Source organism: Astyanax mexicanus, chromosome 17 (genome assembly GCF_023375975.1).
Source record: "Astyanax mexicanus isolate ESR-SI-001 chromosome 17, AstMex3_surface, whole genome shotgun sequence".
Taxonomy (NCBI): Eukaryota; Metazoa; Chordata; class Actinopteri; order Characiformes; family Acestrorhamphidae; genus Astyanax; species Astyanax mexicanus.
Window position 1 is genome coordinate 20470253 of NC_064424.1, and position 27813 is coordinate 20498065.

The 27813-nt window shown below is 38.0% G+C and overlaps 1 protein-coding gene and 1 long non-coding RNA gene across 2 annotated transcripts; one reads left to right on the forward strand and one right to left on the reverse strand.

Moving 5' to 3' along the window:
• Positions 1–5094: 5094 nt before the first annotated feature.
• Positions 5095–24971, forward strand: hspa4a (heat shock protein 4a). Its single transcript, XM_007247026.4, has 19 exons — positions 5095–5413; positions 10266–10323; positions 10435–10575; positions 10703–10825; positions 11036–11135; positions 11233–11366; positions 11930–12174; positions 12354–12430; positions 12541–12692; positions 14104–14210; positions 14934–15067; positions 15352–15533; positions 15768–15857; positions 19065–19220; positions 21937–22062; positions 22179–22286; positions 22380–22499; positions 22596–22757; positions 23764–24971. Exons 1-19 carry the CDS (start codon positions 5307–5309, stop codon positions 23962–23964), a joined length of 2523 nt encoding a protein of 840 aa, XP_007247088.3. The 5' UTR covers positions 5095–5306; the 3' UTR covers positions 23965–24971.
• Positions 8719–9147, reverse strand: LOC125782399 (uncharacterized). The gene is made up of 3 exons (XR_007425044.1): positions 9065–9147; positions 8829–8934; positions 8719–8788 (listed from the first exon to the last, which is right to left on the reverse strand). It is a non-coding gene; the product is annotated as an uncharacterized LOC125782399 (long non-coding RNA).
• Positions 24972–27813: the final 2842 nt, after the last annotated feature.

A 27813-nucleotide genomic window follows, 5' to 3' on the forward strand; every position in this document is an offset into this window, starting at 1 on the left:
ATTTTTTCCCTTTACATTAGTTTTCCCTGTGAAAGACTCCTTTCCCTATCCACATGGCGTGTAGATCAGATTACTTCATGGTATACTCCCTGATTCGCCTATATCCTCCGCCTGCAACATATAGAAACCCTATAGACCAATGAGAGCGTGCATAAGGTCCCTACGTAAATGGAGGAGCTGCGCAAAAAAACGCAAATAGGCGTACACGCGCGCATGGGTGTGGTAGTGGGGGGGAAAGTGAACCTGGCTACCCAGGACCCGAGTGGGGAGAGGGGCCCATGAAAATCCAGATTTGTTTCGCTCACGTTCCTAATGTACTGGTATGGATAGGGGCCCACTCACATTGAGAGTGTACAGGGTCCAGAAATTGCTGCTACGCCCCTGCGATGCGCGCATTCGTGAATTGTCTGTTTTGGCACACGGTGTAAATATAATTACCTACAATCAAACGATGTGGATGCCAGTCAAAGGGAACGGACCATTCAGAATTTAAACATTCAACGTTGAAACGCTGAATCAACATAATGTCCTCAACCTTCTGCCTTTGGAATTAGCATTTTACATTTCATCACCATACAATTTTAAAAAACGGTTGGATGAAAAAGTTTTTTTTTTCCATTTGCAGTAATTATTTTTAAATTTGGCACTAGTTCTGTGTTTGTGTGTGTGTGGGGGGGGGGGGGGGGGGGGTCAGGATGGGGAGGGGTGGATTGGTGGATTAAATTTGGATTTACTTTTCTTCATCTTGGGTGAGTAATCTAGCAAACATAAAACGAGTTTGATTGTGTTTAAATTGTTACAGTTGTTAAATGATAAAAAACAAAAAAAAAACAAATTAACTCTAATACAGGGGAGAATACCCACATGAGTTTGTTTGGCCACCAGAGAGGGCGCTCCCGAGTAAGACCAAAATTAAAGTGTTCCTATAAAGCACAATTTTTAATACTGAAAAGTGCTTTCTTTTCCTAAACACAAAGATATATAAAAAATGTTTCAGCGACAAAGACATTTTGTAAAGCTTTTAAAATCCAGTTATACATCTTTTAAACTCAGTCAGCCTACAGTAGAAGTATTGCTCTCACCTTTCAGCCTAAACCCCATTTACTGAAGAAGAAAATAAAACTGAAATAAATGTTTTCTTTGCTTTGTTTAAAAAATATATATATACATATATACACGTGTATATATATATATATATATATATATATATATTAGGGGTGTCACGATTCTCTAAATCCTCGATTCGATTTCATTTTCGATTTGAGGGTCACGATTCGATTCGATTCTCGATTTTCTTGTTTTTTTTTCTTGTTATTATTTTATGCCTCATAAAATTTAAATAATATATTTATTATTATTATTATTATTATTATTATTATTATTATTATAAATATTATTATTATTATTTATTAAGATATATATGGTAATGCCATCTAGTGACTTTTTTTGGTAGCAACAGTGTGCACTATTAAAACAAGCAGTTTATCAGAGCTGTGTGTGGATGGCTGGTGAAACTGCTCATTACATGAAGCTGCAGTTCTTCATCCAACCACTAGTCGGAGCTGCAGCAGCACAAGCCCCGCTCTCTTCACTCAGTCACTACTTCAGTACAGCCCAGCCACGGGCTACAGAGCTCAGCCAGTCCGTTTTTACTGTTTCTGTAAACAAATAAAGGTTTTAACCCCACTAACCGGATAATACAGCTCACTACAGTTCATCTTTCAGCCCAAGCAGCTAACAGCAGCAGGTTAGAACAGCCGACACGGAGGCACTGCTCGGATTACATTATAAACAGGTCAGTTAGCGCGCTGCTAACCTCAGGATGTTTATAACTACGGAGTTTAGTGGACACACCACGGCCGCCAGGTAAGTCTTTTAAAGGCTACTGAAGACTATTAAAGGCTATTAGAGTGTAACCCCTGGCTCCCAGGGGTTACAAGAGGTTATTGAAAGCATTATTGGGGGGCAGAAATCAGTACAGGCTGGTTAGATAAGTGATGTGGGTATTGTCTTATAAATATTTACACATAACTTATATCTCTCCTGAAAAGCTTTTATTTTAGTCAGAAACACGCTTGTGTTTACTTTATCTGAGAGAAAGATGTTTTTTTAATTCAATGGAAAGCAACAGGTGTAGTCAATTATAAGTTTAAGATTTTTAATCCACCTCACTGTGATCTATAGTCAGTGTTCTCAAGTCACACTGACACACGCATTTCAGCGAGTTCACACGCTCTCACCTGCGCGCACCCACCCCTCCGTTAGATACAGATACAAAACCTGCGCGCCCAACCCCCTCCCCCCCTCCCCCCCTCCCCCCCCCCCCCCCCCGTTGGACAGATAAAAACAGTGATCACACTCCCGCCGACTGCGCTCATGCAGTGGCTATCTCTATTTAAATGAATAGGATGCGCTGTGTTGGTGCCGCGCCATTTGCGTAGCGCGCTGCGCTATTTGCGTAGTTTTTGAAGTTTTATAAATTTGATAATGGTCAAAAGTATTTAACATCTTATTTTTGATGATTGCCCATTTATGCTTCTAGTCTGTGCATAAAAACTCCCACAAAATTAATTTTTTTAATGTATATCGGGAATTATAAGCTATATAAGTTCAGTTCAGACCATCAAATGTACATTTTGCATTTTAATCTGTGACAGTTTTAAACATACACTTCACTTCATCACTACAGTAGAAGCATTTTAGTTCTAGGTGGCTTTGCTTTGTATGAACTGTAAATATGCAGTATCGTGACACTTGAGGTTTAATCACTCTCACACAGGTCTCACACACACGGTTGCTAGAATTGCTGTCAGAGATGTTGTAATGAGGAGACTGATCATTGGTTGGAATAAGAATGTGAGATCTTGTAATGCTCAAAATGGCATCTTTTCACAGATGAAGTCCAGTCCTTCAGAAGGACAGATCAGCATGCTGGTCACACCATGAGCAGATTCTTTTCCCTTTATCTTATTGGATTACAGACAAATCCTAGTGTTCCGCACTTATCAGATTATGAACTATTGCATGAGCCAAAATTAATTCAAATGCTTCAAGGCCTGTTTATGCTTGTCAATCATTTTTTTTATAACAAAAACTAGAGCCTATGTATACATTAATAGACTGCTGACTTTAACAACAGTGTCCAGCAATGACTGGATTGCATAACTCTTCATCCGAAGGCATGGTCTCTGAAATTAAGCGCTTCATAATTTCAGATAGTGTTTGTCCATTTCAACATATTTTACTTTGTAGAATGCTCTTCCAGGGAACTATTACCCCCATCCACCAGCCTGCACTTCCAGTGATATGTAGTTGATTGACAATCCATGAGTGATGTGCCTCCTTTCCAAGAATTTCATCATCTCAGTCCTTGCGGGTTCTTTTCGGACTATAGTAGTCTACACACTGGTAACTGTCCCAAATCTGTCTGTTCGGTTTTAGAGATCAGTGTCCTGTTTTCTCAGTATTTAGAATTTAATCTATTGTTAAGTCCTTCAAAGTAGTGCATTGCATAGTGATTAGGGCACAGATTCAGACACAGCTTTTGTCTCACTCAAAAACACATAATAATACATAACAAAAGAATTTGAATATATATTTTAAGCATGTAGTAGATGGGTGACAGATGATGTTTGAAAATGTGGCTGTAGCTAGGTGACAAGTTCCAGACTTGTTGTGGGTTCCTCCTGAATCCTGTAATTCTTGGCTCAGTGACACTGATCAGACCTGTAATGTGCAAACCACAACCACTAAAAGATTCCAGATTACAAGACAGCACGTAGTGCACTGTGAAGAACTCAACCACAAAATTACTTCAAAAGTACACCTACCAATTTTCCCTGCCTCCAACACTTTAAAAACTGATCGTTCACTTGCTGCCTAACATGTCTCAATCCCTAACAGATGCCATAGTAACCAGAAAATGAATTATATTCACTTGTTGACTTGTTTTTATTATTTTGGCTGATCAAACATGTGATAAAGAGGTTATAAAAAATATTTTAACATATGTATTAGTAAAATTAGGAAACACAAGGACTAGGAGGCTACTGAATATACCATTATGGATAATCGTACAACACATAGACAGTGTTTCCTTTCTCTTAAAGACTTACACACTCTGTCTACGAAAGAGAGAGAGAGAGAGAGAGAGAGAGGGGAGAGAGAATACTACCTAGCCTAACAGATGTAAACAAACACAGTTTTATCTGTAACAAAAGAAATGTTAAGAGTTTAGGAAACAGTTACTGGTTCATTAAAAGCATTTTAACCAAGTATATATGCATCATTGAGAATGTTATTTTTATCAGTATTTTGCCTGTTGCTTTTGTCTTATCTTTTTCTTCTCTTATTTTTTTTTGCAGTGCTGCTGTATGATTTGGAGTCATTATTCTCTTCGGAAACTTGAGTGAAATGTCTTAACTAAAGTTTATCATTATTATATTTGCATTGTAGTACAATGCAATAACTTTCAGTGGGCATATATGCAGCTGAAACAGGCAGCCTAGTGCATCCCAAATTTTCAATATTAACATTTTAATATAACATTATATACAACATTATATAACATGTTAATATAACATTATAGTCATAATGGCTTTTAGAAAAATGTGTTTTGGGGAGGGAGGAGGGGGAGTGTTCTTAATGACCTTTTGTCCTTAATTTTTCCCCTCAAATTACTTTCACTTTTATACTTAGTATAAAAAACAGTACTTTTACACTTTTACTTGAGTAAAATTTGTTGACATTTTACCTTCTACAAAAGTATTTTTAAACCCTAGTATCTATTTTTTCTACCTGAGTAATGAATGTACATACTTTTCATATATTTTGATATTTATCCATAACCAAGTATCTTCTTACTTAATAACTTCTTACTTACTTAATACAGCATTGCCCCCTTGTCAGCACGTGTGTTGTTCAGACTGGTTTCACTTATTAGGGGTTTTTAGTTAATCTTCTCGAAAGTTCTAGAAACTGGAGTTTAGTTGCGTTTTGTCGTCACGAGCGCCTCTTTCGTCACTGAGCGCGAGGAAAGCTCCAGAGCCATCTAGAAGCTCCGAGTTCTCGCGATAGGTGTATGAAATCCGGCGTGAGTTCAGGGAGGCTGCGTGTTCCAGCGGCCGCCGGTGAGCTCGACTCTCTATCTACTGCGTTCAATGGAGCGGTGCGGAGCTGCTTCTCTCAGTTTTATACGCTTTTAGGGACTGACCTCGCGCTTCCTCGAGTCCGTCGTTTTAAAACACGCTACAAATTACTGTTTAGTATCCGTATCGTAACTTGGTTTACAGGTTTTTACAGTGAAAATGTCAGTGGTGGGGTTTGATGTGGGCTTTCAGAACTGTTATGTTGCCGTAGCCAGAGCCGGTGGAATAGAGACTGTAGCGAATGAATACAGCGACAGATGCACACCGTAAGTACAGTTCTCTGTTCTCTTTGATGGTTGTAGGCTATACCGGTGTCATGTCTAATTGTGCTACCCGTTGTTTTGCGCTACTTGGCAACAGTGCGCATGCGCGGACTCACAATTTTACACGTTTAAATGCGTTTTTATAGGTACATTTAACACTAAACAGAGATTACTGTGATTGCTTATGTGTTTCAAAAATGCAAAATGCGATTATTAATAAGAATAATTAATAACTATTATAAAATTATTCTTATCATTTTAGCTACCTTATATTTATACTATATAAATCAGCTAACGTAAGATAATTATCTTGCATCTAACGTTACCTGTAACAACGGTAGCGTTAGTTATGTTGGCTAGGTTAACTGTCATTTTACCGGCTATTTTATTTAGGCAACTTTACCCACAAATATAACTGTGTGGTAGCACATTTTGAAAGGGTACCACAAATCGACGTAACACCAGGTTTAAACGAACAGCAGGCTAGCTTGCATAGCTAGGTTTGCTATTTTGCAAGACTGCGGCCTAAAGAGTGGCCGTTAATCTGCCTGTTCTGATCAGATGGATTAGTGGTAGTTCAGTCTTTTCTTTAAGTGTTTAAGATGACAGTATATCGTTATATTACACTGTTTTAGATTTTAAACAGCCCCTCTGATTCTGGTTCAGTGAGGACAGTGCTAACCTAGCTAAACTGAAAAACCCTGATCATGTACAGTGCGGGGTATCTTGTCCGCATGGTTAGCTCAGATAGCCCTCGTGATTGCCAGTGTTATATCCTGCCTCCCCGCCTCCCTCTTTAAACTTCAGCAGTTAAAGTATTTCGGCTAAAACTGAACCTTTCGTATTGTTATTACTACACTTACACAGCCAGACTGCACTGTTCCTCCACCCGTCATAATGTTTCTGCTCAGGGTTAGCTCAGAGCTAGCTGTGATAATGCTGTTCGACTCAGCGCTAAGCTAACGTGAGCTGAGCTGAGTGACGACACCGCGGCGGCGAGTCGCCGGCCAGAAAATTCTAGCAATTTTTAGCCTTGTCAGTAAATCACACCTTTACTAATTCCTGCTTTACAGGCAGCGTGAAGTATTTTTTTTTAAGTTATATACTTCGTTCTTGATGCATTTAGCTATGTTTGAAAACTAGTTAGGTTAGGTTGCCCATAACTTAATAGTCGACCTAAACATTTCTATCTAGGTAAAAGAATATTTTTCTGGTTTAAAGTCGGCTGCCTATTCATATTACTGAATAACATCCAGTTATCCCCCCTAAATTAATTCATAAAATAAGTTAATTTGTACACCAAGCCCTCATATTTGCGGGGGTGGTACACATACCTGTCAAGTTTTAGATTTAAAAATAAGGGATATTTTTCCTCTGTCCGCTTAAAGCCGTCCCATCAGCCCAACGAAGGTTCAGTATCCCTTACATTTTAAGACAGGTTTACAAAAAATCTAAAATAACCACATGTGAACCACTTACACATTACAATTAGATTATCAGAATCTGAAATGTTGTGGACATTCCTACATATGTCATTCTTTTAATACAGCCAAATTAAAAATCCTTTTCTAGATATTAAAACAAGTTAAGATTTCATGTCTTTTTTGCCATAATGCACTCTTTTATATTATATAATTATTTATTTAATAGATTTAAAATTTAACAAAGGGTGCACAAATTCTGCAAAATGACTGTAGGTGACCTAAAAATAGCATTATGAGCTTTTACTAAAAGGACATGAATCCGTGTATCATTCGTTCATTTGATATTCAATTGAGAATCAAAATCGGAAAATTAAAAAACCAATTCGTTTTTTCGTTTTTTCGTTTTTGAATATAATACCAAAAAACGAATAACGGCTTGTATTTTGTATTTTTATTTGGTTATCCAAACAAAAATTGGAAATTTAAAAAACGGACCAGGAGCCGAATTTGATTTTGATTTTGAACTTGACCCATTTGTGTGCCCCGGAAGTTACTGATTTGTTTATTCTTGGTGGGTTTCTGTTGCGCGGGAGTTCACTGCAGTGTTATCTACACAGTCTGTATTGCTGTAGGCTTTGGATGGAGTTGAGGATGGAGAGTTTTATCTTGTTCAGAGGAACTAAACGCGTTGCAGTGAAAGAAGACGATATGACAACAGAAAATACATGTCTTTTTCGGTTAAGGTCGTGTTGAACACAGAACCTTCTAACACTCATTGCAGAACATCGCTGGATCCCCATTTGCTGCAACGTGCACGAAATCTCTTCATGCGTCTTACCACCTTCAAAAAGATCTTTAATTAGGCCAGAATGTGGTTCCAGTCCGGCCATGCTGCCTACAGCAATACAGACTGTGTAGATAACACTGCAGTGAACTCCCGCGCAACAGAAACTCACCAAGAATAAACAAATCATTAACTTCCGGGGCACACAAATGGGTCAAGTTCAAAATCAAAATCAAATTCGGCTCCTGGTCCGTTTTTTAAATTTCCAATTTTTGTTTGGATAACCAAATAAAAATACAAAATACAAGCCGTTATTCGTTTTTTGGTATTATATTCAAAAACGAAAAAACGAATTGGTTTTTTAATTTTCCGATTTTGATTCTCAATTGAATATCAAATGAACGAATGATACACGGATTGACATGGACCACATATAATCCATCAAAAAATTAATCCTAAGTGGCCTACACAATTAATATTTTTTAATTAATACTTCTTTCTTTTGATCACTCCTGATCAGTTCAGTTAATTTCGGTCCTCTCCACATTTCTAGTTAAACTGAGTCACAAGCTGTAATTTTTTTATTTTAAAAGGTTTAATATGTGTGTTTATTTCGGTTTATTTTTAAGCCGCTATAAGAAAAATCTCATCACAGTTTACATGATTAGCCTACCGTTACCTTTCTTTAAGAAAAATCGCTGTATATCCAGATATGTTTTAACATCAGCAGCTCCGACTTGCTGCCTGAACTCACAGCGACGGGGGGCTTCCCCACGCTGACCCTCCTTAGCAAGCTGACTGGATGTTGCTCCTGAAAGGCGGGACTTTCTCCTTGAACCGGCTCCACGATTGGTTAAGAGACACAGAGCGGTCAGTGCCCTGTCTCCTCAATAATATATATTTTTTAAATCTTAATATAAAACTGGACATTTACGGGGAAATACTAATACGGGAGGACGGCGGGAAAGAGGAGTAAAATACGGTAGTTTCCCGGCCAAAACGGGAGACTTGACAGGTATGGTGGTACAGTTAAGGGGGCTGCCATCTGAGCTTTAATACTCTGGGGGATTGCAGGTTTGCTTTTTGTGGATACAGTTCGGTTGCTATGATACTGAAGTGGTGAACGGTACGATTCGAAATACAACGGTTTTTTAGACCCTGTTCTGATACCTTTCGAAATATAGCAATATTTTAGACCCTGTTCTGATACCTTTTGAAATATAGCAATATTTTAGACTCTGTTCCGATGCATTTTAAAATATAACAATATTTAAGACCCTCATCTGATACGATTCAAAATGTAACAATTTTTAGACCTTGTTGTGGTACCTTCTGATACTTTTCGAAATATAACAATACTTTAGACTCTGTTCTGATACCTTTCAAAATATAACAATATTTTAGACTCTGTTCTGATACCTTTCGAAATATAATGATATTTTAGACTCTGTTCTGATGCCTTTCGAAGTCTAACAATATTTTTGACCCTGTTCTGATTCAATGTAAAATATAACAATATTTTAGACACTGCTTTGATAAAATTCTAAATATAACAATATTTTAGACCCTGTTCTGATACGTTTCAAAATAAAACAATATTTTAGCCATTTCAGCCATGCCCTCCATGTCTGTTTCAGCTCTATAGCTTTTTTCAGCTTTATTGCTTCAGAATGATAGAAACTAATTTAAATGGGAATGTGCTAACATTTATTATGTAAATTGTGAGCAGACCTTACCCCTCCCCCATGGGATTTCTCTTCCCAGCTCTTTGTTTAGTGCGTTGTAGTAACAAATTAGCCATTAGTCAACCAAATTTTATAATCAACTACCAAATATGACAATTCATTGCAGCAGTTAGAAACCCCATTGGTACAAATCAGTATTTGGCAATATTTTAAAAGTTGATCTGATACAAATCAGTGTTTATCTATTAATATATGGAACCCTGCTACATCAAATTTCAGTATTTGCTAATATAGTTTGGAATTTGGTGACATTTCAGATTTTGGAGCAGTATGATTCAGGATTCAGTGTTGGTGAGATTACAGATGTGATCCAGTTCCCTTCAATACTGTCATCAGTACATCTAGCTCCTTTAAATGTTATCAGTACATCCAGCTTATTTTAAGATGACTGTGACATGGTGAGGTTTGTGGTAAATGTGTGTTGTGCTCCACTGTAGTAAAATGTCTGTACAAAATTATGTTTCGGTAATTCAAAAGCAACACACTACTCATACTTTTTGTATGCCATCCAGAAGCCGCAACCACACTTTGAATGACACCCAGAGACCACGCCTTGGTGTTGCAGCCAACTGTGTGCCCTGAATTTAAGCTTGATCATGTTTGAATCAGTTGCTGACAGTTTTGTCAATGCAGATTAGCTGTATGGTAGGTGCACTGATATGAATTCCCTGCTGGACAGACTGTTGTACATTTTAACCACATAAACCACAAGATATTTGAAGACTTGATATGCTTATAGTTCTGAATTTTCATTACTTTAAAGATTTCCTTAGTCTTTCTGCTTGTTTTTTTCTTTCTTTCTTTCATTGGTGTAGTAATCTGACAAAAATTGTATAGTGTAGATTGCTTGTTGGAGTTGTGATAGAACACAAGGATAGTAATCTCATCCTATTTTATTACAGGGCTTTTGTATCTTTTGGGCCTCGAAATCGGGCAATAGGTGCCGCAGCCAAAAGCCAGGTATGCCAATATGCATTTTGCCATTACTTCCTGTTAGATCGTTTTAACTATAGGCACAGTTTCATTCTTCATAAGTTCATTTTTATTAATGATTTACTCTCTTTTATCCAGGTGGTCACAAACTGCAAGAACACTGTGCAAGGCTTTAAGCGATTCCATGGCAGGGCGTTCACTGATCCGTATGTTCAGTCAGCAAAGTCCAGTCTTGTCTATGACCTCGCTCAGATGCCCACAGGAACTACCGGCATCAAGGTAAATTATTCTAAACAAGTCAAGTCAATTAGACACTGTCTGGGTTATTAAGTAGCCAACTGCCGTCTCTCTTTCAGATATGAAGGATTTGAAGTTTGTTCTAAGTTTGCTATGTCTAATCCAACAGGTCATGTACATGGAGGAGGAGAAAGTGTTCAGTATTGAGCAAGTCACTGGCATGCTGCTCACTAAACTGAAGGAAACGGCTGAGGCTGCGCTCAAGAAGCCAGTGGCAGACTGCGTAATTTCTGTATGTGCTTTGACTTCTTTAAATAAACTTATATTTTGATGAATGTCTTATGCGTTTGTTTAGTCACTGTTTTTTCTCATGGTTCTCTTATGTGCCAGAGCATATCTTGTTTATTCAGCGTGTTCTGCCTTTTGTCAGTTATTTTGTGTGTTAAGTGGACCTGAATGTGACTGTAGACAGAAAGGCTCAATCACTTTTATTTTTTCTCAGGTTCCCAGCTTCTTCTCTGATGCTGAGAGAAGATCAGTCATCGATGCTGCACAGATTGCTGGCCTGAACTGCCTGCGACTCATGAACGAGACCACTGCAGGTACCTTACCTTTAAACATCTCACAGTACATAATTGAGTGACTAATCCACTGTGGCCTGGAGTTGATATTTACAGTGTTTAACCACTTTTGTTCCAGTTGCTCTTGCTTATGGCATCTACAAGCAGGATCTGCCAGCTGCTGAGGAGAAGCCCAGGACAGTTGTGTTTGTGGATGTGGGCCATTCTAGCTACCAAGTCTATGCCTGTGCCTTTAACAAAGGAAAATTGAAGGTAGGGGAATATCAATCACTACACCTCTGGTTCTGATTAACCAGACATTTTCTGAATTGTTTAAGTCCGTGTTCTGATGTTCGAACAAACAGTAAGTAATTGGAGTGCCATCAATTGGCAAGTAATCCAGCTCAGAAAATTGTTACGCATCATGGCTAACACACTCCTGTGACATGGCTGGGGGTTAGCATTGTGGCTAGAATTATCATATATATATATATATATATATATATATATATATATATATATATATATATACACACACACACACACACACACTATTTACAGCACCTGTCACTGACTGATGTTCACTACAGGATGCTGTTGTTAGTATACGTAATTAAAGCCGAACAAAATATGCTCCTTTAGCTTGGCATTGTTAGTGTGTGATGACATACACCACATGCATTGGCTTTCATACTGTTCATATCAATCTGGTGATCATATTGTATTGACCCTGATTAAGAAATTCATAACTTGCCATGTCATCCAGCCCTACTTTCTTACTTTGCTCTATGTTTTTAATATATTTATTTACTTGGTTTGTCCCCAAATTCCTCTAGGTTCTGGCCTCTGCGTTTGACCCTGAGCTAGGTGGCAAAGACTTTGACGAGATGCTGGTTCAGTACTTCTGTAAAGATTTTGGTGAGCGGTACAAGCTGGACGTGCGCTCAAAGCCCCGCGCTCTGGTGCGCCTCTACCAGGAGTGTGAGAAGCTGAAAAAGCTCATGAGCGCCAACTCCTCGGACCTGCCTCTCAATATTGAATGCTTCATGAACGACATCGACGTCACTGGTAAACTCAACAGGTCAGTCTCCTGGCAACCCCTCATCAACGCTGGATTTAGCCAGTTATGCAGGCTAAATCGGGCCCTGACTATGGCCTGGGGATATGTTTGTGTTCAGTCTGCATGTGCATCATGATGTAAGCATCTGCTTTGGTCTGAACGCTGCATCTAAATATAGCCCGGTGACATTTTTGTTCCAGAGGCCAGTTCGAGGAGATGTGTGCAGGGCTACTGGCCAAAGTGGAGGGTCCCCTACGCAGCGTCATGGAACAAGCCAGTGAGTACAAACTCTGTGCCCACCCTACTTCCACATGCCTGCAATTGTTGCAGGGAAACCTGCAATGACCACCTTCTAATGTCTCCTCCAATAACCTCTCCCCTGAACAGAGCTAAAGAAAGAGGACATCTATGCGGTGGAGATTATTGGAGGTGCCTCAAGGATCCCCGCCATCAAAGAACGAGTCAGCAAGTTCTTTGGAAAGGAGATGAGTACAACGCTGAATGCGGACGAAGCTGTGGCCAGAGGCTGTGCTCTGCAGGTTTGTGAATAAGGAACACTCATTCTTTCATAGGCTGTATGCTGGGACATGCTCTTGTCTTTTCGTTTCTGTTTTAAAGTGAATATATACATGTATTCCCCTGAACCTTCCTCATTTTCAAGCATTTCTTTAAGACCACTTATTCTGAAAAAAATATTAGAATGAGTGATGGTATGTTTTATTGATATAGATTATAAATTCATCTTTATTCAGTTGGCTAATTTCCGATCTGGTTCTTACTTTTGGGCTTTTATTAAATAATACAACCACACAACTTGACCAGGTAAGATGTACTGGTCATTTACACCATTAAACACTAGCAAAATCATTATAATTTAATAAACAGTTATTTTATGAGACTTTTTGAACTATTTAGTTTAGAAATGGTTTACTTTATAGTGTGTTTAGTATCTTCAAATCCAGTCCAGTCCTAAAGCTTCATCACCCAATACTTTTTTTTTTTTTTTTGAATAATTTTATTTTTAAATTTAATCAAATTTTTCCCACAATTTACACGGCCAGTTACCCAACCCACTCATTAGGACTCCCCCTATCACTAGCAATGCCCTCACACCAGAAGGGTGAAAACTAGCATATGCCTCCTCCAATGCATGTGAAATCAGCCATCGCCTCTTTTTGAACTGCTGCTGATGCAGCATTCGCTCGGAGGAAACCTCAGCGACTCAGTTCTGATACATCAGCTTAAAGACCCTTGTGCTGAGCAACATCACCTTTTCGAGTGATGTGGGAAGAGAGCGCCATCTACCCACCCAGAGAGAGCAAGGCCAATCTCAGGGCTCCGGTAGCTGATGGCAAACTATATGAACAGGTTTCGAACTGGCGATCTCCTGATCTCAAAATCCTTTAAAAAACTGAAGTCATATCACTTAAATTCGCCAAATGTGGCCTTGTTTTGCCTGCTAACTGGTAACCTTACAACACTTATGAGTTAAAATAAAGCATTTTTTTTGTGTGTCAGCTATTGTAAAAGACAATACTTCAGCAGCTGCAGTTCAGTGACACATAGAACAGTATTTCTCAGCCCTTGTACTGGAGGCCCACTGTGTTTTCCCTTCTCCCAACCCACCTGATCCAACCACCATTAGGCATTAATAGACCATTATTGAGTTATGGTGGGAGTTCTACAGCAGGAAAACACTTAAGTGTTTTCAGAGCCAGCAGTCACTTAGCTACTGAGATTGGAACTGGATCAGATCACGACATCCCTAGGATAAAAGCATATCTTCTAGACTGTACTGAACAGCTCCTCTCTCCTGTCTCCCATGTGTTCAGTAACATGCCTTCAGCTGATTAATGTGAAGCTTGTTCTTCTTTGGCTGTTTAGTAGTAGCAACCTCTTGTGTTTCTTGGTGATGAAGTAAACTCATTATTATATGTTTCTTTTCCTCAGTGCGCGATCCTGTCACCTGCTTTTAAAGTGCGGGAATTTTCCATCACAGACGTGGTTCCATACCCTGTCTCGCTTAGATGGAATTCAGCAGCTGAGGAAGGCTTGAGGTCTGGTAACTGTTGATATTCAAATTTACTGGTAGCTAACGTCTTAAAGGCTAGGGTTGTATGGGCACAACAGATTAGACTTGAGTTTTTTTTTTTTTTTTAACTATTATGCCTAAAGTATGCCTTAAGGGGAGTTGGATTCTGGCAGGGAGTCAGAATTCAGCACAACACTGGCAGAGCATGGATAAACGCAAGAATGTGCACATGTAGACTAATTTGTCTAACTAATTTGTAACTGATTTGGCTACATGGTTAATTTTTTATAAATACTAGTGCATCTCAAAAAATGTGTATCATTGAAAATGTCCTTTACTTCAGGAATTCAGTTCAAATTGTGAAACTCATGTATAGATGTGTTACACACGGAGTGATCTATTTTAAGCCTTTTTTTATTGTTAATTATGGCTTACAGTTATTGAAAACCCAAAAATCAGTGTCTTAGAAAAATAGAATATTAAATAAGACCACTTGGTACTTTTCGGTAGTGTGACAAGTTCTGCTGGAAAATGAACTCTGCATATTAGATAAAGATTACTTATATTTTTGAAACTTGACCAGGTAGCCCAAATCAGATCTGAGAAAAAAGAAAATCTAAATTAATTTAATGAGGCTTCTTATGTGAATGTAGCCATAGATTTTCAGATGTTCTATCTATCTATCGATCTATCTATCGATCTATCTATCTTCTGCTATAAATATATATTTTGCTTACTCTCTATGCAGTGACTGTGAGGTATTCCCAAAGAATCATCCGGCACCCTTCTCTAAAGTGTTGACCTTCTACCGCAAGGAGCCCTTCTCTTTGGAAGCTTACTACAACAATCCAAAGGAGCTGCCATATCCAGATCCTACCATAGGTACGTGTTTCTAAAAGATATTCACTTGTTCTCTGAGCACAACTTGTCTGTTTTTATCTAAGATGTATCTGATGCAGCGTAAAAAAATTAAAATAACCCAAATCTGTCAGTTTTTGAGGAAGTCTACTGAAACATTTTGTAAACAGCATACAGAGTCTGCTGAAGGGAAGAATATTTTGGGAAATGGCAGAAAAATCATTTATGTTCAGTTATCATGAACAGTTGGACAGTTCTTAATAACACCCCCCCCCCCCCCCCCCCTCTCTCTCTTTTCCTGTTTTCAGGTCAGTTCCAGATCCAGAAAGTGGTACCACAGGCATCGGGTGAAAGTGCGAAAGTTAAAGTGAAGGTGCGAGTCAATGTCCACGGTGTCTTCAGTGTTTCCAGTGCCTCCCTGGTGGAGGTCCTGAAGTCTGGTGAGGGAGAGGAGCCCATGGAGACAGACACAGCTGGCAAAGACGAAGAGGTAAAGATCTGTCATTGCTGTAGGCCCTTACTGTACTGTACTGTCCACCCTCTCATTGATGTTAGTGCTCCTCCCTCCTGAAATATTTACTGTGCTGTGAAACGGGGGAGGCGTGTCTGGACACAGTTAAACAAATAAAAGCATGACTGAGAACTGTCTGTGCTTTTGTGGCCTTTAAGCATCTTGCTAGTTCATGTGCGTCTTACTGTATAAATGTGTGTTTACATTGTAAAGAACAAGATGCAGGTGGACCAAGAGGACAAAGAGAAGGCTGATGGACAGAAAGAAAATGCGGACAAGAAATCTGACACAGAAGACATGGAGGTGACTAAGAGTGATATTAAAATGCATTCATTTATGAACACACTTCCATAGCTTAAGCGATAAGATAAGAGTAACAGTTCTTTCACACCTGTTACATGAATTGGATAAATAATATGGCCAACATCTAACTTAACAAATATACATATACTAGTGTATCTCCAAAACAATTCCAAGAAAACACTGCACTGACTTTGGACCTGATATAACACAGTGGACCAACACCAGCAGATGACATGTCTCTCCAACATCATCAGTAAATTTTGCATTTTATTTGGAAATCTAGGGAGCACAGTCTGGAGGAAGAGTGGAGAGAGACACAGTCCAAGCTGCTTGAGGTCTAGTGTGAAGTTTTCACAATCAGTGATGGTTTGGTGAGACATGTCATCAGTTGGTGTTGCTCCACTGTGTTCTATTAAGTCTAAAAAGTCAGTGAAGTGTGTTCCCGGAAGATCTTATAGCACTTCATGTTTTAATTTTTTTTCCCCTTTAGTTTTTACAGTGGTTTTAGCTAGCAATTAGAGTTTTAAGATAACAGAATCTCCCCCATGTCACACTTCTTGTGTCATATGACCTTTAAACTAGAACTATGAGCCAACACTGCTGCTTTGAGACCCACAGTGGGACGTTTGTGTAGTGAATATTGGTCCTCGTTTATGTTAAGCTGGGGTTACACAGTGTGATTTTAGTTTGGTTGAGTCTGTGCTGGCTGGCTGGAAAATGTGAAATTTGAAGAGAGAATTGAGACTTTTGGGTGGCCAATCACATTTCCGAACAGTCAGAGTGTATAAATATGTTTTAATTATTGTTTTTTGAAACAACTGTTCAAAAAACATAGAAGTGGAACGTAGGGGTGGCCCTAAAATAATATCACGATATTTCATGGTATTCTCACAATAACGATACTCTTGGCAATATGCCAAAACACTGAATTAAAAAAATTTGTTCAAGAATACACTACTGCAATGAAATATGCAATAATAAAAAAAATTCTCATGATATATGGCATACCCCTATCTGACATATTTAAAAATGCAATAACTTTATCAGATTTTTAACAGAAGTCAATGATCCAGAATGTCATGACACGAATAATGCACTCCAAATATCTCTTTATATCCAGGACTGAAGTAAAATGAAAGATACTGGATGGATTTATAATCTGTCTCTAGTAGACATATAATAGGAAATGAGAACAGTCTAAATCAGGGGTGTCAAACTCATTTTGGCCGAGGGCCACATTGGCATATTGGCTGTCCTCTGAGGGCCAGATGTAACTTATAAATGTAATAAAATGTAACCAGATGTAATATAAAATTAATGTAATTACTCCTTAATGTTAAATAACTCTCAATATATTATTTATTCAATCAAATATTACAGTTGCATGGAAAAAAATGTTTGCTTGTTGCTCTATTAACATAAATCCTTTTAATTTGTCATGTTATGAAATCCAAAAACTCCACCAATCAAGAACCAAACTATTCAAGTGAATAGAAATGACATAAAATACAAGTTATATTAACTTTGATCAAAACGTTTAATACTGAAATAAGGCTTAATAAATATAAAATCAAAAATTGTGAGCTGTGACAGATTTAGCATTTCCTCAGATTTAGCAGTTCCTCATCCAACCACTAGTGGGAGCTGCAGCAGCACAAGCCTGCAGTCTTTACTGAGTCAGAGCTACAGCCCAGCCACGGGCTACAGGGCTCAGCTGAGCCAGTCTGGAGCGTTTTTACAGTTTTTAAAGTTCTTCTGTATAGGAAATAAAGGTTTTAACCGCACTAACCGGATAATACAGCTCTCTACAGTTCATCTTTCAGCCCAAGCAGCTAACAGCAGCAGGTTAGAACAGCCATCCCGGAGTCACTGCTCGGATTACATTATAAACAGGTCAGTTAGCGCGCTGCTAACCTCAGGATGTTTATAACTACGGAGTTTAGAACACACCACGGCTGCAAGGTTAGACTATAGAAGGCTACTGAAGACTATTAAAGGCTATTGGAGGTTATTAAAAGGGTATTGGGGGCAGAAATCAGTACAGGCTGGTTAGATAAGTGATTCACCTCCTCGTCCTTTGCTGGGTCACAGTGATGTTTATTAACATCATTAAAACAGATTGTCAGGTATTGTCTTATAAATATTTACACATAACTTATATCTCTCTTAAAAAGCGTTTATTTTGGTCAGTAACACTCTTCGTAACACAAAAGGCATACCGGTCTTTCGCCTTGAAGCACAGCCGTCCGTCTGCATCAGCTTCTTTTTTTCTGGACATTATGGGATAAACATGTCTCAATTCCACCCGCGAAGTTACACCTTCCCTCCGGCAGGGTTTCCACATCAATGACTACACTGCCGTGTAGTGGCAGTAAGCCGTAACTTTGCGGGTAATACAATCGACAAGCATTGTGGGAAATGTAGTTTTTGGTCAAAGAACGCTTCTGACCTATTTATTATAGACACTAAGATTTTACAAGCTCTCGCGGGCCACATAAAAGGACGTGGCGGGCCACTTTTGGCCCGCGGGCCTTGTGTTTGACACATGTGGTCTAAATTGTTCTATTGATAAAAACAGCAAAAAAAAAAAAGTAGAACCCTGACGTGATAATTAGGGGTGGTTGATATGGCACAATATTTTAGGGTACAATATCGTTCACGATATTCAGAATTGTTGCCGATATTATTGTGTACGATACGATATAGTGCACCCCTAGTGGTACAATACCACTTGAGTCTTCGATGCTGATACTTAAATGTCTATACTGCATGCTTTATTATCAATAGCTGAAACAGATCTTTATATCCAATCTATCTATATATCCAATTCCTTTATTTAACCCTCTTGAACTAAGCTGTCAACAGTACGTTGTCCGGATGCCCTATTGCTTAACATCTAAGCAAAGGTGTGTTGGGAGCAGGAAGAGCACTAAAATGTGAAGGTCATTGGGTCAAGACTAGGTTTGTTTAGTGTGTGAAGGACATGGGAAAGTGTGTCTTTATATTGTGCTACATTTAGTGTACTCAAGGCTGTAGATTAATATAAAATTCACCCAGCAGTAACTAAATAGCAAATAATTATCTTACTCAGGTTTACTGGTGCTGCTGTTTAAGAAAATATCTTCTGTGCATTTTGTAGTTTAAACTAGTGTAAACTGTGAAAAACATGGTATGCAGGATAAGTGAATCGATGTAAATCTCTTCTAGACTTCAAATGAGGAGAACAAACAGGAGAAGAAGACTGACCAGCCACCACAAGCCAAGAAGCCCAAAGTCAAGACCAAGACTGTGGATTTGCCCATAGAGAACAGCCTGCACTGGCAGCTTTCCAATGACATGCTCAATCTTTTTGTGGAGAATGAGGTAATACATGGTGCTACACAGACAGGGGCAGACATATTTAACTGGCCACTGAGCATTTTGCCTCAGGATAAATACAGACCTTCTTTGTTTTCAGTTGCAGCAAAACGGTCAATATGTTTCAATGGAGCCAGCGGCATTACTTTTAGTACAGTCTGTCCTCCATCATGCAGCATTACACTCTGTTCACACTAGCAGGTGGATGTTTCCCAAAGTTTCTTTTTCTTTGGGTGTGTCTCTTTGTTGTGTGATGAAGTGTAGAAGGCCAGCTTCTAAGAAGAAAATGTATTAGCTGGGAGTGAAAAAACAAATACTATGTGTTCCTATTTTTATTTTTTCTAAATATTGTTTATTAAATAAGTAAATTTAGGGCTCTTAATATAATATGATAATGTAATTGTAATAGAATGATATGGACATGATTTCAAAAATATGTATTAGAGGTGTGCCAAAAAATCGATTCACATAAGAATCTTGATTCTCATTTACTACGATTCAGAATCGATTTAAAATGTCCCAAAATCGATTCTGAGGGGCGGGTTTTGGACTGATTTTGGGCTGGGTATTTTTGTTGGACCTGGCAACCCGCTTGTCCCTTCAAACCGAGGTCTTCCAGACCCACACAGAGCGTAGTAGGTGTTTGAGAATCACCGGTAAGATGGCAGAACAAGCACTATATTACCTTAGATTAACGTGTAGTTTTAATGTTTTATGGCAGAATGCTTCATAACAAGCATAAAAAAGATCGCTAGTAGTTAGTTTCAGTAACTGTTAGCTAGCTAACAAGCTAACTTTCCAGTTCCACCTTAAATAACGCTACAGGTGGCTGCGGGCTGCAGCATTTAAGGCGGAACCGAAAAATAACAATAAGCTAATCAGAGCTAATTTCAGCTCCTCATCACAGAGGAATTAAGGAATGGACAATATGAATTAATTTCTCCACCTCCTGCTCCCTTTCTGAAGAAATACAACGACCTTAAATTAACTAGTTAATCAGCAGCTGCTCCTGAACTTTAGCGCTCCACTGCTATCATCACATCAGCCCAGCAGCGTCACCTACACACCACCGCTAGTAGCCTGGTAATAAAGCAGTGTTATTTATTATTTATTTATTGTTCATTAACGTCATTGTGATATCCCAGTGATTCCTCTGTCACTGAGGACCCACATTCCTGCACATTTTATTGTTTTTGTAACACATTACTTGCTCCAGGACCAGTGTATATTATGGAGGGTTTTTTTTTCAATAAGATTCATAAGCCAGAAGCAGAAATTTTTATAATTCAAATCGTTTTGAATCAAAAATCGATTTTGAATCGAATCGTGGCCCCCAAAATCGGAATCGAATCGAATCGTGAGATAGTAATCGATTCCCACCCCTAATATGTATTGCTCATCATGCGAATAAACTCCACAAATAATTTAGCCACTCACACAATAATCTGTGCATTAGTAATAGCTATACTGTACAGTAGTAGCTATACTTCTTATACACATAGTAAACTGCAGTAGGTAAAGGAAAATTCCACACCTCCAGACTATTATTAATTACATTTATTATTAATAACTTAATTGTCTTTTAAAATATGTAAGTGCAATATTATGCTATTATATTGTATCATTATTTAAATAACCTTAAATTGTTGTTATTACAGTAAATAGTTTACTGCAAGTGCAATAAAAAGGTACAATACATTTCAATTATTTGTGGCTAACAGTATAAATTAAGTTTTACTTCTTTCAACATACTTTTTTTTTCATTCAAATTTTCTCTGTTTCGTGCAGCATATAAAACAGGATAAAAAAAAAAATCTCACATTTAGCACCATACTGGTGAGAATGGAACAAAAAAAATGTAGGAAAAACATTTCAGGAGCATAAGCTATGGATCTCGAAAAATTTAATATTTGTTGAAATCTGTCATTTAAAATGTATTGCGTGGTCCCACCCACACATTCCTAACTTTTTTTACTTTTTAAACTGCAGAGCCATGCATAATTGGTCATAGGTTGCCACGTCTGTATAAAACCCCCAAGAGAGATTGCCAGTTTAATACAGAACTCTCACTGGGGGGGGTTCTGAGAAAAGTTCTAAGATATTAGATCATACAGGAAAGACATTGTTGGATTTATGGTAAAACCAGCTGCAAAACTTGCATATTGTTCTGTATTTTACTGCTTATAATAAATTATACATAATTCATAATCAGAGTAAAATGACCTCTATTACAGGATGATCACTTTCAAAATATAAAAAAAAATCACCTGTAGTTTTCCATTTCGAGAGTTTCAGTCAATCAATTATTTCAACTTTAAAATTTTAAAAGAATATATATTGTTAACATCTTGTCTCATTCTCATGAACCCAATATCCTATTTCATCTTGTCACACCCCTAGCAGAAAGTCTTTCCTGGACATTAGAAAAACACATGACTCAGCTAAGGCATGTTGCTTGCCATGAGTCTTTAAATTACAGCTATAAATCGCGTTCTAATATAGGATATGACTGTTCACTGGTTACTTACTCTCATCAGCTGCTAGTGTGAGCATAGGGTGGTTATATTTCCATGTTTTACATTACCTAAAGCTGTCTTTAAATGTTAGTGGAGGTCTTAGTGTTAATACCTTCACACTTATTAACCATAAGTTGGTTTTTCAGTGCAGCAATATTGTTTTATGGTTAAATTTTAAGTTTAATATCTGTCGTTTTTCTCCTCAGGGAAAGATGATCATGCAGGATAAACTGGAGAAGGAGAGGAACGATGCCAAGAATGGTGTGGAGGAGTACGTGTATGAGATGAGGGATAAACTGCATGGAGTGCTGGAGAAGTTCGTCAGTGAAGAAGTAGGTCTCGAAGACTTATCTATCTCACCATGTGTGTGATCTGGAGAATGGATCCTCTGCTTTGTTTAGTTAAAACAGGCAACGCTCGCATTTTAACCCATGTTTTATTTGCTCAGGACCGAGATGCTTTCTCTCTGAAGCTTGAGGACACAGAAAACTGGCTCTATGAAGAAGGAGAGGACCAACAGAAACAAGTCTACATTGATAAACTGACAGAGCTGAAGGTAATTAGATGTGTTCAATATATTAAAACAACTGAGAATGTTCTTTAGAATTAGGAGGACAAAACAAGTACATTGTTTGTCTGTGTTTTACAGAAACTGGGGCAGCCCATTCAGGAAAGAGCTATGGAGGCAGAAGAGAGACCAAGAGCTTTCGAGGAGCTTGGGAAGCAGATCCAGCAGTATATGAAGATTATAGAAGCATACAAGGCAAAGGTAATTATTTTTTCTCTGTCTCACAACATGCAGTAGTGTAAAACATTAAGATAGAAATATTTAATCAGCGATTTCTGCTTTCATTTGCTGAAAAAGGATGAGCTGTACGACCATTTGGACGAGCTGGAGGTCATGAAGGTGGAAAAGCATGTAAACGACGCCATGGCCTGGCTGAACAACAAAATGAACCAGCAGAGCAAACAGAGTCTTACAGTGGCACCTGTAGTCAAATCTCAAGAAATTCAAGCCAAAACAAAGGTAAGACCTATCAAAGAAGCTGATTTATATGTGGTTAATGTGAATAGTTACTTCTGAAGGTAAATGTTTCACTTTAAACACTTGCTTGACTCCCAAATATGAATCAATAGGCAGGTAGTGGCCCTTTTTTTGTTTATGAAGGAATGCATATGCAACAATTAAATAGTTTTGATGTCTTCAGTACTAATTTACAATGTAGAAAATAAAGAAGAAAAAAAAAACTAAATGAGAAGGGGCGTGTCCAAATGTTTGACTGGTACTGTGCATACATTTGTGCGATAATAATGAGAAAATGAATCATTAGGCAACAATGCTCAAAGAAGGTGAGAAGGAAACAAACTATTTAATCTAAAGCTCTTGGAAGTTAGAAAAAATACAGAATACGAAAAAAAACTAAAAGGATATTGTCAAAAATAAGTGTCTAAAGTGCGACAATTTGGTACTGCTTCTGCTACTACTCCTGCTTCTACACTGGATGAAGCATTTCATTTATTTTATTTAAATGTATACCTTAACAATTCATCTACAATCAAATTTAATTTTAAGTTATTAATGAAGAAAATTATTTAAATCTTGCAAATAAATTATCCTTTTAAAAAAAAAATTTAAGTAATTTTTTTTTTTTTTTTTTTTTTTTTTTTAACACCTTCGTTGTGGTCCATTTTAATTGTGATTGTTTTCTAATTGTTATTTTCTTAGTATGAGGTTAGAAATTGTTTCAGGTAATTCACCCCAGAGTGTGCCTCATTTGTTTTATTGCATTTGCAACTTTTATCCAGATAAATGTGGATCTAGTTTGGACAATTTATGTAAAACAAAAAGGGACTACATTTTTCTAATTTAGCATCTAGCTATGCTATGCTTTAGCATTCATATCATCTTTTTTTAATATCAGAAAAATATCAGAAATTGGCATCTGAATTTGTATCAGTGAATACCTTATATTGTTACAATTCATTTACACATTTAGTCCTTAAGTTAATTGTTCTTTTAATGTCCTGTTCAGGAATTGTACTCCGCATGCAACCCCACCCTCTCCAAATCCAAGCCCAAAGTGGAGCCGCCAAAGGAAGAGAAGGCGGCTGAACAGAACGGCCCCGTTAACGGACAGGAGGGCACAGAAGACCAGCCCAATAGCCCAGCCAAGGACCAGCCTGCACCAGAATCAGGCACAGAGTCCAAGCTGCCAGAAATGGACATTGACTGATTTTCTTGGTCAAGGCTCTGCTCATCCCACTGTCCGACCTCTTTGTACCCACCTTTCTCATGCCTCCAAAATATGACTGAAACGAACTAAAGTTAGCATCTCAGCCTGATTGTTTTTGACGACACTGTCTGCCTACTCCCGCAAATACTCTTGAACTTGCCATGTATGGCCTGTTTCTGCTTTCGTTGTTGATGTATAAGAAAATTATTCATGCAGTCACGTTCATCAAGCTGTACTCTCCTCTGCACAGTAAAGAAGTGTTACGAGTGGAAAATAGGAACATGGTCACAAACATGGTTATGCAATTACTGAGGATAGAAACGCAAGAGTTCGAAACTCTACATTTTTTCCTCCCTTTTTTTTTTTTTGTTTTTGTTTTTTGAATCCCCTTCCTATTAATCGAGCAATCTCTTGACCTTTAGGATGTGTTGCTTCTAGATGGATGAAGTGTCACTTCGGGGTTGTTTTCACTCCATAAATTCAAAGCGAAGTTAAGTTTGGAAGCTCTGAAGTGGAGTATAATAGTAGCTGACCAAGGCGAAGCGTAGCGGCAGCGGTATGTATGCCCACTGTATGTTGAAGTAGGTTTATGTTACTGTTATGCAGTATTTCATTTTATAAAGGCACATCACTTTGTGCCCATGGCTTGTGTGTGTATGGTTGCTTTCTGGAATATTCCTGGAGTTTTTGTATTTCTACTCTGCTGCCGGTGGGAATGGTGGAGACCAACGTGGTGCTTGGTATTCTTTTCCACTCGCCAAAAAAAAAGAAAAATATAATAAACCATTCATTTTGGTACACCGATATGAGAATTGTTTGAAATGTCTGCTACAGCTTTTTTGGAAGAATGAAAAGGTTCCTGTTGACACAACTTTATTTTTTATTTTTTTCAGGACTTTTCGATATGAAAAGTAAAAAAGTTGTACATAGTAATTTGGTTCGCAGAATATTTATGCTTTCCATTTTTGCTGAGGTGAAATAAAGGTTTCGGAAGGATTACTAACTGATTTCCTTTAATATGCATTACTTTTTTCTGTCTGCTAAATCAGGATGAGGATGGATGTCCAGTGAAATTCAAATTAGTATATTCGTATATACTGTAAGTGAATTTTTATATATAGATATAGCTATAGCTCTGTAAAAAATTAAGAGACCACTTTAGTTTCTGAATCAGTTTCTCTGATTATTTTACTTTTATTTATAGGTATATGTTTGAGTAAAATAACCATTGTTGTTTTATTCTAAAAACTACAGACATTTTCTCCCAAATTTCAAGTAAACATTTTGTCATTTAGAGCATTTAGTTGTAGACAATGAGAAATGCTCATAAAATGAACGTCGCCTCGCTTTGCCAAACACTCACATAAAGCAATCCAGACTGTTCTCATACAGAGTTCCCCAATGGTGGAACAAACTACCTTCCACTACCAGATCAGGAGAATCTCTCGGTATCTTTAAGAGACTCCTGAAGACAGAGCTCTTCAAAGAGCACTTACTCTCCTAACACCTCTAACAAACTCTAACTACTTCTAACCTCATTTCCTTCTTCCCCTCCTTCACTTCTCTATCCCTTTATTTCCCTTTGACCTCCTTTAAGCCCTATCTAAAAATGGGTTATCTTAATTCCCATTACTTTTGTACTTCATTATTGTAAGTCGCTTTGGAGAAAAGCGTCTGCCAAATGTAATGTAATGTAATGTAATGTAATGTAATGTAAAATATGGCGTGCTTTCAAACCTCAAATAATGTAAAGGAAACAAGTTCATATTCATAAAGTTTTAAGAGTTCAGAAAACAAATTTGGTGGAATAACCCTGGTTTTTAATCACAGTTTTTATGCATCTTGGCATGTTCTCCTCCACCAGTCTTACACACTGCTTTTGGATAACTTTATGCCACTCATGGTGCGAAAATTCAAGCAGTTCAGTTTGGTTTGATGGCTTGTGATCATCCATCTTCCCATTAATTAAATTCCAGAGGTTTTTAATTTGGTTAAAAAAGAAATTGATGTATAAGCTGCATCACTTCGGCCCAACACTTGTAAATATGATAATATAAAACACAGGTAAGCCCATTTTACGACAGAAAAGCTAACAAATGACTATACATACGCAAAGTATACACCTGCCTTTCAGCTGTAAGATAATCAGTCTATTTTTGATGTAGGGTGATCAGTTCTGGAACCTGGCTGGGATGGTTTTGTTCTTCCTCCAACTTTTTATCTAATGTATAACTTTGCACATTTTATTTCATCACTGCCTTTCCTTATTTTCCTGTTATTTTGTCTTTTGTTCCTATTTTTGGGCTGTGTCACAACAAAAAAAACTCTTACTTTAATCATAGAACAGAACAAAACACCACACACACACCATACTCTGGGAAAGTGCTCAGCATGAACATCACACCTTGAGGCTCATCATGCAGTTTTGGTTCTCCAAAAACTGCAGCCTATCCTATCTGGTCTGAAACTTCTCCAAGGCTACATGTATTGTGCAGGATCACCATTCATAGTTCACCCAAGCTTGGGCAAAGTTTATTGTGGCTTATTCATGCTAGTCTCAGTTTAGGCCTGGATGAAGTGTAACACCTTCCTGCCTCTATTCTTTATGGATAATGTCACTGTGCCTGATGTCCTGCCCTCACTGACTTCCTCTATGTCACATTACAGTGAGAAAAAGAGGGTGGTGTGGGGAAGAAGAGAGACATGAAAATATAATATTATATAATATAAACAAGTTGTATTTTTATAACTATGGAACTGAATGGACGTATGTCTCACTTACTCCTGTAAGCAGTGAAGAGAAAAGGATTCTTGCACCAGATTCTTTATACATTTTCTGACATGTTTTATCTGTAGGGAGAGAAAACACATCACACCCACCATCATCACCTTTATTATCACACTCAACACTTCTTTACATAATCAGTATGATCTTCATCTCTTCTCAGTCACCTGGTGAGAATATCCATAGCCTAGGAATTTGCACGCAAGCTCAAAATAAAATTAGATTATGTTTTAAATGTGAGTTTTTTATTTGATCATCAACCGTTAGATTAAATTATGTTCTCTGTTCTGGAGATAAGTGATTAATGGCTTAGAATTAAACTATTTCTTTCCTTCAGAATTTCCAGCTGCTGAGGAGTGGTTTTGCCCATGACTGTCGACTGACAAAGATCAGTTCCACCATCAAAACACTGCACTCCTCTTCTTTAGGAATGGTGTTTTTTGCTGATCTGCAAACAAAAACAGACAAGAAAGGGTTTATTATGGTGGCCGAGAAAGCCCAACGCAGTGCAAATGGAAAAGCGCTGCAAAAGCACAAAACACATCCATCAAAATTACAACACAGGCGCAGCAACTAGAAAAACGCGCTGCAACTAGAAAAACGCGCTGCAACTAGAAAAACGCGCTGCAAATAGAACCACAACACAACGGAAGTGAGTCACAACACAACGGAATTTTCCCGGGGGACCTGTACCAGGTACTGTACCAGCTAAGCTGCGTCTTCAGTAACGTCTCGGACTTCACTATGTGTACAAAGGACAATAAGTGGCAAACAAGGCGTTTTGTGAAGCAGAACTTTTAATAAACATAACTTACTTTTCAGAAGCTTGTTTGCCACTTATTGTCCTTTGTATACAGCTAATACAGCATCTTTTAAGGTCCCCCGGGAAAATTCCGTTGTGTTGTGACTCACTTCCGTTGTGTTGTGGTTCTATTTGCAGCGCGTTTTTCTTTTTGCAGCGCGTTTTTCTTTTTGCAGCACGTTTTTCTATTTGCAGCGCGTTTTTCTATTTGCTGCGCCTGTGTTGTAATTTTGATGGATGTGTTTTGTGCTTTTGCAGCGCT

Bases quoted from the DNA above. Each gene is read 5' to 3' on its own strand.
- hspa4a (XM_007247026.4), top strand. From the start codon at position 5,307: ATGTCAGTGGTGGGGTTTGATGTGGGCTTTCAGAACTGTTATGTTGCC. The intron at 10,324-10,434 runs GTATGCCAATAT...TCTTTTATCCAG, and splicing joins GTGCCGCAGCCAAAAGCCAG to GTGGTCACAAACTGCAAGAA. The intron at 10,826-11,035 runs GTATGTGCTTTG...ATTTTTTCTCAG, and splicing joins TGGCAGACTGCGTAATTTCT to GTTCCCAGCTTCTTCTCTGA.